Here is a 13108-nt window from a genome sequence, read left to right on the forward strand (position 1 = left end):
TGTTAATCACATCTCAAAAATACCTTCACAGCAACATCTAGACTGGTATTCAACCAAGCAACAGGGCACTATAGTGTAGCCAAGTTGACACAAAATTCACCATTACAACTAGTATATTTAAGTACACGTGGACTAAGTTGGCAGGAATAATAGGAAGAGAGTATTTGTACTACAAGTAGATCAAGTGAAGGAGAGCAAGGGGCCTGGGTGTGGCAGTTGTTGCTTTAAATGCATTTTATTTAACTTATTTAAATAAGAAATAATTGATAAGTGGCAAATTTCCCCTGATTTCATAGGTGTTATTAAAACAAGGCATTGCACGACCCCTGAGACTGATGAATCAAAGCCTTCTGTAGCGCTGATGACAGAGATGCTTCAGTGAGGAAGCTACTGTAAAAATAACCCTCGCCTCCTGCTGGTGGCACAGCTGGTTGCTTAGGGGGAAGCCAGCTTTCAGCATGAATGGGCTGCTGTGGAATCCTGTTTCTAGCTGTCAAAGCAGAAGGTTTAGCATCTTCTTCCAATATTCTGGTAACTCAAAGGAAGAAATTGAGATGATTTACTAAAGGATTACTTAAGAGAGCAAGCAATTCAAAACAGGACACCAAACTGAGGTATAAAAAAGGAATATTTATCTTTTAAAAATACAACTTTGAACACTACTGACATCTGATTTACAAAGTATTTTTGTGAAATACTCTTCACTGGCTTTGCTTACTTAGTACATTCTCTTATTTTCAATCAAGACTCAAGGGAGGGCATGCTTATGTTATTACAAGCACCACCAACACCACAGAAGAAAAGACCATCTCTGCCTCAGGAAATTAGTCCCCAGTTCTCATCCTTTCCATTTCTTTTCCATCAACCAGGACTTCCTGACTGGTCCACGCACACTCTGCCATTGTAATCTGCGGATGGGCACCGCAGAACTGGAGGAGTCCCAGTTCTCAGCACTCCAGGTGGAGCCGACCTATTTGTGCAAAGCTTCACACACCCTAGCCCACTATTTATTCATTACCAGGAATTTTCTATTAATACTCATATCAACTCTTTGCAGACATTCAGCATGAAGTAAACATAGTATTTACAGCAGTACATGGTTTGCAATTCAACACACTGACAGCAGAAGAAAAGGGACCACCAGACTTTGTAAGAAGACGAGAGGGGAAGCATATCAAAATAAATCCCTTCTGCTAATGTGTATGTGCGCGTGTGTGTGTGTGTGTGTGAGCACACACGTGTGTTTTAATTCATAGAAAACTAAACATGCCCTCCTTTAAAAGCAGGCTATTTACAAGGTGATTCTGAATACCACATACACATGCCAGTCATACTGGACACTTGTTTTCTGTGAATACATCTAGCTTTTTTTTAAAATTCTGAAATAAACCTTTTATCTGATACATTAGAGAAAATAACTTTGAAACATTTGTCAACTTTTCGTTCACAGTAATTTTGTAAAAAGCCACAAACCATGCTTTGTCTTTTAAAAGGTGAACCTGGTCAAGCACCTTCTAGAAGACACTGATGTGTTATTCACTTACTGGCCTACTGGGAATTGGAAAGACAATGTCAGTTATGGAGTCCCTAGTGCTCCTCTCATTCCTCTCACCACTAGCAACATTAATGTGAAGAGAAGTTCTGAAACACAAATCACATATAAATCATCAAAACATTTCAGTTAACAGTGTTTAAAAAATACTAAAGTCTACAACAGTAGTACAGACACTGAAAACACCCCAAATACTCTGTAGCCTCAGGCCTTTTTAAATACTACTAATAAAAAGAGACAACCAATTGACAGAAAAGGAGGAAGTTACAGCACTTGAGGTTTGAGTCAATTTCTTTATAGGGCCTGTAGCTTGAGGTGCTGCTCTAGGATCCTTATTTTAACTCAAAAGATATTCCAGGAATGAATTGACAAATTTAAAGCAATTTCCACTTGAAAACGATTGAAAATACAAATCACTTTCTAAGCTTCTCCAACACACATTTATTTTCAGGATCCCAGGTTGTCAGGCAAAGGGATTCAGGTCAGTTTCAAGCCCTCAAAGCCACAGAATTTCCATCTCTTCTCCAGACTGGCTCCAACTCCAGTCATTTCCTGCTTGAAGGTATGCTGGAGTCGGCTCATGAGACATTCCACATCACTGGTACAGATCTGTGGGACAGAGAGTACATCTCCATTCAAAACCAGTCCCACCTTCCTAATCTGGCTCCCCACCCCCCCGCAATGTTGCTTTAGAATGCTGACGCGCACGTGTGTGTGCTAGGCGTGGTGTCGACCTTCCCTTCCCTTCCCTGTGCGTGTGTATGTGTCGGTTGAGTGGATTCCAGGTGGAAGCCTTCTTCTGCTTGGACCGCCTGAGCCCACTGAGATTTCTTTTTGTTTCTGTATTTCATAACTGCTTTATTTAGGTATAATTTACATATAATAAATTCACTTATTTTACATGTACACGTTGATGAATTTTAGTAAAGTTATACAATAGTGCAACTGTCACCACGATTCAGTTTTAGAACATTCCATCACCCGCCCCCCCCCCCCACAAAGGTTCCTTTGTGCCCCTTTCCAGTCAATCTTTACTCCCAAACCCTGACTCAGATTTTTTTCACTGTGGTTTTGCAGTTTTTGGAAATTTCATATATGTGTAATTGTACAATATATAGTCTTTTGTGACTAGTTTCTTTCACTTAGCATGACGTTTTTGAGATTGATCGCCACCAAGCTTTCTCTGGGAAAGAGCTGGTGTCGGTCATGCGGAGAGGCTTGGGTCTGCAGCCAGCTGAATGATGGCTTATCAGTGCTGGTGATGTTACGTTCAGGCCCACTGAAGCTACAAAGCCTTTGGGAAAGAGAGGGAGGCAGAAGTGGCTGCCACCAGAGCAGAAGTCTTCACACATGTCTTAGTTCACAAAGGAAAAGTGACAGGAATAGAGAATGCTCTGTGTTCCTACTTCTCTGCTCCCTCTCCCCACTCCTCGCTCTCTCTCTCTCTGTCACACACACACACACACACACACACACACACACACCAACATAAAAACAAAAACAAATCTGTTGACCCTTAGGGTTTGCTTCATCTTTATGTTAGTAGCACAGTAGCAACTTTCCTAACTGTGAACCTGGGCACTAGGGCTTGGCTGAACAGCACTACGGGATCCTTAAAGAAATCCCAAGTTGCTGTCACAGCGAATATTTCTAAAGGTGGTAGGAGGGACCCCCAAATTCTTATAGTACCATTGCAGGCTCTCTTTGGGAGGTCCTGGTACTGCCCTGGCAGGAAGCTGCTCAGGAGGAACTGGCACCAGACTAGGAGTGAGGTCACGCCTTTTCCCCAGTGTTAGTAGTGGACTGTATCCAGTTAAGTGAACGAAGCACACTGCACAGTATCATGTAGAGTTGAATCCCCATTTCAAAAAACATAAATCTATAATGCTTATAGATATATACATACAATATAGGTGCAGCAGATGTATAAAAAAGGGTCTGAAATAAGATATGCCAAACTGTTAACAATGGTTATCCTTGAGAGATGGGACTGTGGGGAACTCTCCCTTTGCCTTTACTGTAGTTCTATATTGCTTACATTTTAAAGAGAATATGTTTGCATTATTTTTGCAGTTAAAAAAACGGGGTCGTTTTTACTGACACAGAGTTCAGTTTCAAACGACCTCAACAGACCACTTGGTCCTGGTGCTCACATTGAATCCCTCCCTTCACTGCCAAATGGGCTGGCCGCTTAATTGCAGAATAGCATCACTTCCCAGAGATAAATGCCAGGGGAGTGCTAGCTAGAACTAAAACAGATGTGGAGGATGTATCACCACAGCTGGATTACCAAATGGGCCAGTGCCTCTGTTAAAAGGATATATGCTTATGTACTACGATGTTCATTGCAGCTCTATTTACAATAGCCAGGACATGGAAGCAACCTAAGTGTCCATCAACAGATGAATGGATAAAGAAGATGTGGCACATGTATACAATGGAGTATTACTCAGCCATAAAAAGAAACGAAATGGAGGTATTTGTAGTGAGGTGGATGGACCTAGAGTCTGTCATACAAGAGTGAAGTAAGTCAGACAGAGAAAAACAAATACCGTATGCTAACACATATATATGGAATCTAAAAAAAAAAGAAAAAAAGAAAAAAAAAGATCACAAGAACCTAGGGGCAAGACGGGAATAAAGATGCAGACCTACTAGAGAAAGGACTTGATGATATGGGGAGGGGGAAGCGTAAGCTGTGATAGAGTGAGAGAGTGGCATGGACATACATACACTACCAGACGTTAAATAGCTAGCTAGTGGGAAGCAGCCGCACAGCACAGGGAGATCAGCTCGGTGCTTTGTGACCACCTAGAGGGGTGGGATAGGGAGGGTGGGAGGGAGACACAAGAGGGAGGGGATATGGGGATATATGTATACATATAGCTGATTCACTTTGTTATACAGCAGAAACACAACATTGTAAAGCAATTATACTCCAATAAAGATGTTAAAAAAAAAGAGGATATATGCTTAAATGGCTTAACATTTTGGACATCTGTCAAAAGTCTGCATTCCAATGGCACTTCTCAAAAGGCCCAGATCCTATGAAATAGTGAGTACAATCCATGAGCAGCTTTAACTGAATGCTGCTTCTGAAAAAATTCTATCATGAGTTTATTTATTCTGAGGGGTCAAGAGTCCCCTCCTGCCTATATGAGGCATGCATCCTTGACTTTCCAGGGAACTGGCACTTACCCTTGCTCCTGATGCTTTGTGAGCTCCCCCACGGGATAGCATTCAGGGAAGGAATTGGCCCATGAGACCAGCTGTGAGCAAATATGCAGTCTGTATTACAGACTTATTGTTCCAACTTTTTTTGTCCCTGCCTTGATCGTGTCATTGTAGATAATGGCAGTGCTAATGGCTAAAGGCCCAGGGCAAAAGTTTGACTGGTGAGAAATATCTGTTAATTAGCATATGATATGTAAATTAAAAGAAAGGAGGAAAATTCTTCTAAGATATATCTTGGAAGTAGGGTGGCCAATTCATTCAGGTTTGCCCAGGACTTCCCCGGTGTCAGCGTTAGAAGCCCCAAGTCCCAGGAAACCCTTCAGTCCCAGGCAAACAGGGACAGCTGGTCACCCTATTAGCAAGAGAGAAACTTTACGCTGAATCACAGTGAGAGAATAGGTGAGGGAAATTTCCTTACGGTGATTACTAATGACTTATTTGTGCTTGAGGAGCGTGAGGCCACCTGTTCACAAAGAACCCTACATCGCCTTGCATGGCCGTCTCAGGCCCCCACATACCTTATTATCAAGACGGTGCAAGTAGGAGCAGATATATTCAATGCTTGCTCCAAATGGGTGGACATGAAGGAATGTGGAGATAATCCCTATAGAGACAATAATAGCATGTAGGTTACACTTGAGCATTGTATTCGTTGAGATGCCACATGATAGCGTCTAGCAAGAGCCAACTCATATGTACATCATATTATGTATTGGGCACTATTCTAAGTTTATATATATTTTACACATTTAATCTTTACAACGACCCTGTGAGGTAGGTATTACCATCCCCATTTCACAGATGAGAAGACACTGAAGCACAGAAAGTTTAAGCAACTTGCCCAAGGTCACACAGCTGGTAAGTGGCAGGTATTTGAATCCAGACAGTTGCTCTCAAACACTACGTGTACTGCCTCTCACTGCACTATACTGCATGCAGAAAAGCTGGCATTTGAGGAGTCACTTCCATCATTCATGATGGCTAAACGCCATTTGAGTTCTACGTTTTACAATGAATTTAGACTTTTACAATGACTTTAGATTGTGCTGGGTTTTTGCAGTTCCTCTGAACCATCTTTAAATTGGATTTTAGCCTCTTTTGCATTTAATAATGTCTTGCTGTTGTGGCAAAAGTACAAATCATGTACTTTGCCTGATTAACCTTGTGCCTCTCACAAGAGAATCTGCTGATTGTATTTGGGTTTTATTCCGTGAGTAGGTCTGTAAAGAAAAGCCAAACATTTCCTTCATTCAAGTGGTGACTAGCATTCTGTTTGTCCTCAGAGCCCTGAATCTCTTCAAGTAACAGAATTCTTATAGCAATTTACAGCCTCCAGGGATCTGCATGATTTCTAACTCTGGAGTGATTGGCAGCTACACATACTGCCTTGATTATTCTGGCCACCAGGTTAATTGTGCCAATACTACTTCTTTCTCTGGCAACAGGCAGCATATAAATTGTTCAAAAGTCTACTGTTTTTTTCTTTTTTTTTTTTGAATTCATCTCCTTTCATAAGATCTTAGGTATATCAAACAGACCCAGAACTGAGTTTGCTGAAAACTGCCAGGAAATAAAAGCTAAATTTGATTTGGTTTATAAACTATGACTTGTCTATCCCTTTAAGCACCTGGCAAAGAATATCACAAGTTTAAATTGTAGCTTAAAGTTCAAATAAGTTCTCTGTAAAAGTCCTCCAATATTAGATGGCAAGCGGGTGGGTTGGAGGATCCAGGAGGAACTGATGGTAGGGTTCAAAACTCTATTCAAAATGGATACTATTACTTATAACACTACTTTACTCTTAAATGACTTGGTAAATTGAATTTGTAAACACTGACTCAAGCTGAGAAACTTAAATTCTGAAGAAGACAGTCCATATTCAAAGGAATTCTAGATGCTATGGTCAAGAAATCCTGTCAAATGCCAAGAAGTAACTCCACAGATTTCAAAATACGAAGCAGTTTTTGTGGGTTCACACCCAAATAACCAATTTAAAAAATAGATTTTCCTTTCTGTGAGTTCAAGACTACTTTCTTTAAAAAACAAAACATTAAACACTTAAGAATCTTTGTTTCTAGAACTATCCATTTACAGAGGTTTCCTCCTACCCATAGCTCTTCTCTGACAGGTCTCCCTGTTGCCATGCCAATTTGTTAAAGAACTTTGAGTTCGAAAACGGAAATAAGTTGTCACTCTTCTTGAAGACTCACTGGCAGATCCCCCTGTGCATCTTTATTAACATATCAAAGTGTTAAATCTGAGTACAATATCCATTACTGAAGGAGGCAGATATATCTTTAAAATATGCAGAAGCTAATTAGTGTGGAGAACTTTTGAGATTGGGGTGAGGCTACAGTGTGGCTCAGCTTCCTAGAAGGCAGCTGGGATTATCTGCTGAGGCCCAAGATTAGCCCCTTTTAAGTGACTGAATATTTTAGTCATTTAAAAGGGGATCAATCTGCCACTGTTCTCCAAATAGAATATAAAGTCAACAAGCATTTGTGAATAGTGCTGTAAGTGCAAAATGCTTCTCATTTATTGAGGGCTTACTATGGGCTGGGCACTGTGTTTAGTGATTTAGATGAATTGTCGTATTTAATACTTGCAGCTACTTTGAGACAGGTAATATTATTATGCCCATTTTGCAGATGGAGGAACTGAAGCTCAGGATGGAAATGGTGGGGTCAAGACAGAAAGCCAGTTCTGTCTGATTTGTTATCCACTTATGCTATCTTGCCTCTGTGAAAAAATTTTATGTAACGAGAGCAATTGTAGCATTTATCTCATCAGAGCCCACCAGGGTCCAACACCCCACGGACAGCCTCCTGAGTCGCCTGCCAGTAACCTGGAAAGACAGGAGAGAGACACACACCTTCTCCGGAGGCCCATCTGGAGAAGCTCTCTGACAAACAATGTCTGCACTGTCCCTTGAGTGGGAGTGAGAGGGCTCACCTATCTTTGCTTAGAGATTTAAAAAATCTACAACGTGTTTCTCCAGTGGACCCCCTCTTAGCATAGCACTTATACTGACACACTTGATGTGGCAGTGGTCACCAGGAGTTTGAAGAGGGCTGGGAGCTGCTATTACCATTTTGATTGAAATCTGTACTTGTTCTTACCCTGTTGTCTTCAGGACTCTGGGTCCTTGCATTGTCATGCTTCATAAATGCTTGGCATGCGCTTATGCATCTTAGGTTAATCCTTCCCCCCACTCCACTGCACTCTATCCGTTGAATGTGTGTGTTAGCTTCCTTACCCACTAGCAGTGCTTCGCGTTCAGATTTGATAGGACAGCTGTTCAGGGTCTTCTCCAGAGGGTAGTCACTATCCTGGCTCGATGCACATAGTCTAGAGGCACAGCTTTCCTGTGGGAATAATATGTCTCCCGGGTCAGTGCACCTTATATGGTAACAGACTTGGTTTCAATTATACAACAGGGAACTTCTTAACAGCACCTCGAAAGCAATACTGTGCAATTTTGCTTATTGAATGGGAGGGAAAATAGTATAAATTACAAAAGCATCACCAATAATCCAAAGCTTCCTTATAAGCCTTCAAAACACACACAAAAATTTAGACATTCATCTTCACTAGTCTTTTTTTTCCCTTCTGCCTTTATCATTCTTGATTCTATGCAAGTAGTCTGGGGAACCAGACCCAACATTTATTGTCTGTAAGATGCCAGGCACTGTTAGGTATGTTTTATCTCTATTCTACAGGTGAGGAAAGTGAGGCTCAGATAAATTAGGTAACTTGCCTAAGATCACATTGCTAGAAAATGGTAGAGCCAGGATTTCATCCCAGGCCACCCAATGTGAAAAGGACCATTCTTTTTTATTTTAGGTCCACACTATGCTAAAGGTCAGTCCCATATTGGAATGGAGAATCTACAATGTAGCTGATCCACTCACAGGTAATCAACTGTTGGCTCTTGAACTAAAAATTAGAGCTTCTATTTATTGACTATCAGCTCTCTCTCTCTTTTCTCTGATAAGGACATTATCAATTAGGATATTTATGACTTTACAGCAAGAAATGACCGTGACAGTGGACTTCTTTGTTGTTGAAAGTTTTCTCTTTCTGAGCATAGTGTGTATGTTTCATAAGAGATACTCAGGTGAAATCCATGACCAGCAACCAAACTGAAAAATGCCTCCAGACCGTTCTCGGGTTTTTCTTTCTCTCTTTGGGTACTGAGAACATCTTTTCTGTATTATAAATGTGAAGCAAGAGCCTTCATAAGAAGGAATAAAAGAAATCAGTGCTTCAGTCTCACTGCTGTTGTAAAAGAAAGTGTTGGGGAAATGTTCCGGAGGGGGGAGCAGATCATGGATGACTCGGGTGCTTCGTCACTTCTTTCCTTCCAAAAGCCCTCAGCAGGGACAGGTTTCCTTCTTTTTTCTTTAAAGATGCCTTCAAAGCTTCCAGGATGCTGCCCCTGAATGAAACTAATGGTCTTTGCTGCAAGACATGTTGTTTTGTGGATTTACAGGCTTCCAGGCTGTAGTCAGAAGGGAAACCTTTCTTGATGACCTACTCAATCTTTGGTCTTTAGAATCCAATCCAGTCAGCAACCATCATGCCAAGTTTGATTTAAACTGCTGGCTCACTTCTAAGCCACGGGCTGTACATGTGCTTCTAACCCCCTTAAAACATTAAATGATCCAGTAAGCCATTTTTTAAGTGTGAGAGTTTAACAGATTGGGGTTCATTTAAGATATGTAGACATCCTGAGAAGTTTTAGCCATCTTGAATCAAAATGTAGCCTTACTGAAACCTGACTTCAATTTGATTATAGCTGGCATTTAAAAAATTAGAAGGTAATTGAAGGGATGCTTATCACCTTGAATTTTTTTTATAAACAAATATAAAGCTGCTTTATTAAGATACATCATCAATTCAGGAAAAATTAGATCCCCACAAATAAAACAACTAATTTCACAGATGACAATATTAATCATGAAAAATAATAAAAATAAAATAGAACACTATGAATTACTAGGAAGCATATTCAACAGTTACAGAAAAGAGAGGAATAGTATTTTCCTAAAACTGGAAATAATGGAATGATCTCAGAGTGTTTATAACATAAACTTCATTTAAAGAGAAGCACACGGTTAAAATGTTAAATTAAAAAGAAATGAAAAGGAAACAAACTGGAAAAAAAAGTTTAATGGCTCTTTTAAAGGGTAGAATGGCCAATAAGGTAGTAGGAAATGGGCGATCAGAATTCAAGGGAGGGTTCATGATATCACCTTGAATTTTACTAGCAGATTCAAAGGGCTAGTTCTTTCTGCAGTAAGACAGACATAAGTCACATTGTTATATTGCAAAACACTGACAATAACTCACACTGTGGTTTACTGTCAAGAAACCCAAGCAAAAAGAAAAAATATCCCTCCTCACCAAAACTTATTGCTTTCCTTTCAACCTGAAATTTTTTTTGCAGTCTAATGTGATGGTACTTTGCTTCCTAACCTAATTGTGACAGTTTGAAATATTTGGTCACAAATCAGCTTCCCAGAGAAGATCAGATTATAATGAACTGTCATGACTTTCCCTGAAGGAAACCTCACTTAAAATAACAGGACAGAAACATATTCTGACTCACATTTTTCTGATTATCAGTTGGATTTCTCTCCCTGTCCTCTTTAGCTGCCACTTCAAGGTATATTTAGTTGCAAAATGGGAAACACTTAGACTTAGGTATAATATTGCAAGATTTTTCAATGCCATTTGACCCTTCATTTCTTTAAATGAAATACTTTACAAAGCAGAGAGCTGCTTACACGAAAATGTCCTCAAGTCAATTTGTGATGTCAATCCTGAAGAGTGATTTTAAGCTTAATGTCATTAGGATAACCCCACGTTCATCTATAGTCTTCTGGCTACACTACACACACACTCCATCTTATGCAAGAAGGGAAACACAGCTAAGTAGCAGCTCTGGGACATTTTAGAAGCTCTGATAGTATGAGGAAAGTCCTGCTAAATAGAGCAGCTTTGGCACTTTTCAGTTAAATGCTTGATAAATGAATTTGGGATTATGCTCATTTCTTTAATAACACCCACAAAACTGGAAAGTAAGTTGGTTTTATGAAGTGGAAAAATTAAAAGCATATTGCAAATGGCCTCCGGAAGAAAACACTTTCAATCATTTGTTTCAACTAAACCAAGGTTGCCAGTTCTTAATGGCACTCTAGGGGAAGTCACTATGCTGGCAAACACACCCAGGGCCTGTATGCATTGCATCTTCCTGCCCTGAGCACAGAAGAGAAAAAGCACGAGCTCTTGTGGAACTGTAGAACTGTGGAATTGATTTCTGGCTCTTGGTCTAAGCTCCTAATCGTCTCTCTTTTTTGTTGTTGTTATTTTTCTTTATTTATTTTTGGCTGCGCTGGGTCTTCGTTGCTACGTGGGCCTTCTCCAGTTGCGGCGAGGGGGGGGCCACCCCTTGCTGTGGCGCGTGGGCCTCTCATTGCAGTGGCCTCTCCCGTTGTGGAGCACAGGCTCCAGGTGAGTGGGCTTCAGCAGCTGTGGCACGTGGGCTCAGTAGTCGTGGCTCACGGGCTCTAGAGCGCAGGCTCAGTAGTTGTGGTGCACGGGCCTAGTTGCTCCGCAGCATGTGGGATCTTCCCGGACCAGGGCTCGAACCCATGTCCCCTGCATTGGCAGGCAAATTCTTAACCACTGTGCCACCAGGGAAGCCCGCTAATCTTCTCTTTCTTCTGAGACATTAAGTCAGGCAGCTATGGTCAATGGGCCTTTCTTTTCAGAGGATAAGTTCACTTGAATGTTCAGGCATAAAGGAAATTAGAGAGGTGTGACAGGGAGACGCCATCAGTAGACTTTACATACCTTAAATAGACTGGGCACCCGATGCATGGTTGAGATACATTAATCCATCTAGAAGTTAGTAGACTTTCTCAGAGGTCCTCACTGGAGATTCTATGGCTGCAGGTTCTCATTAGGCAAAGTCCCATTTTGCCTTCCCGGTTGCTATTATCTAGCTTTAGAATAATGTGTCTCCTTGTTTGCTTTCCAAGTTTCCCCCCTTTTGGTTTTGGCTATTTCAACCTGCAGCAGCTCATTATTACACTAGATGGAGTGTTGGCAAAGAAATGTCAATGTTCTGTTGTACTTGTGTTCCTTCGTTTAATGAAATGCTTAATTGAAAGTATTTTGTGTCACACGGGCTTTCTATGTTGTTATTTGCTTGACTAGATGAAGCAGGGATGAGGTGTATACTCTGACCTTCTCCAAGAAGGAAGACTGAGGAATGTTAGGGATGGACGGACATTTTATTCATTGAAAAGTATACTCTCCAGAACCTTTAGAAATGCCAAGGACTCATACCTAAAAGCAGAGCCCTTGATTCAAGAATTACCCTGGAGAAGGGCTTTTAATCCCCAATCAACCAACCATTCCACATTGATAACTATTGGTAGGAGCTTCCAGGGCATTTTCATTGTCACTGAAAAGGGGGAAGGGGGCAAGGGAAAAGGGTCACTTAGTACTCATGTACCTTTTCTTTAAGATTTTCCAACATTTTTTCCACCTGTAACTTGTCATCTTTGATTTTTTCAAGTTCAGCTTCTTTCCTTTTGTATTCCTCTTGGACTTTGAGTAGATGCTACAAGAAAGACCAAAGACAATCAAGTCTTAAGAAGCCACACTTCACTTAAAAACACTGGCTGAAGTTAGATATTAGGCAGGCCTTCCTCACTTTCCCCCAGCACACACAATCATTTCTCCATGCAAAGATACTAAAGGGAAAATCAAGATACTTTTCACTTGAAGTTATTTTATCTGGCTCTTATGAATCTTTTGGATTTGTTCATATTTTAGAAAGAGTCTGAGAAACTAATTGATCTAATCACTTAACTTTCCTACTCCAGCCAGATGTAAGGGTAGGGTGCAGTTAATACTATGTGGACAATATCTTGATTTTGGCATAGAACTTAATGTGTAAAGCATTCTTGCAAATAGCCATTTTCCAAGCCAAGTTCAATTTCTGCGAGAAAAGTAGTAAAGAATCCAAATTTCACAAATGTTGGTTCCCTTATCAGTAGGCAAGGAACTGGATTCATCATTAACGATTACTACAAATACTATGTATTTAGCATCTAACATGTGCCAAGTATTGGGCAAAGGGTTTCATATGCATGATCTCATTTAAGCCTCACAATAAACCTACGATACATAAGCCTGAAGGTTACAGAGGTTTAATGGTTTGCCTAAGGCTATTCAGATAGTCAGTGCCAGAGCTGGGATTTAAACCCAGGTTGAGTCAACCCCACAACCCATGCTCTTAACCATCAT

General features: G+C 40.7%; 1 protein-coding gene across 10 annotated transcripts in view; it reads right to left on the minus strand.

The window, feature by feature from the left end:
- Positions 1 to 314: 314 nt before the first annotated feature.
- ENOX2 (ecto-NOX disulfide-thiol exchanger 2) overlaps positions 315 to 13108 on the minus strand; it is a 266724-nt gene continuing 253930 nt past the window's right edge. For 6 of the 10 annotated variants that reach the window (XM_057538830.1, XM_057538826.1, XM_057538823.1 and 3 more), the window contains 4 exons: positions 12312 to 12419; positions 8043 to 8151; positions 5305 to 5390; positions 318 to 2161 (listed from right to left, as the gene is read on the minus strand). In XM_057538830.1, coding sequence (XP_057394813.1) covers positions 2030 to 2161; positions 5305 to 5390; positions 8043 to 8151; positions 12312 to 12419 — 435 coding nt within the window. In that variant the 3' untranslated portion in view covers positions 318 to 2029. Of the gene's footprint in view, positions 2162 to 5304; positions 5391 to 8042; positions 8152 to 12311; positions 12420 to 13108 lie in introns of all 10 variants that reach the window. The other 4 variants (XM_057538824.1, XM_057538821.1, XM_057538825.1 and 1 more) reach the window with 2 other exon arrangements.

Source organism: Balaenoptera acutorostrata, chromosome X (assembly GCF_949987535.1).
Source record: "Balaenoptera acutorostrata chromosome X, mBalAcu1.1, whole genome shotgun sequence".
NCBI lineage: Eukaryota > Metazoa > Chordata > Mammalia > Artiodactyla > Balaenopteridae > Balaenoptera > Balaenoptera acutorostrata.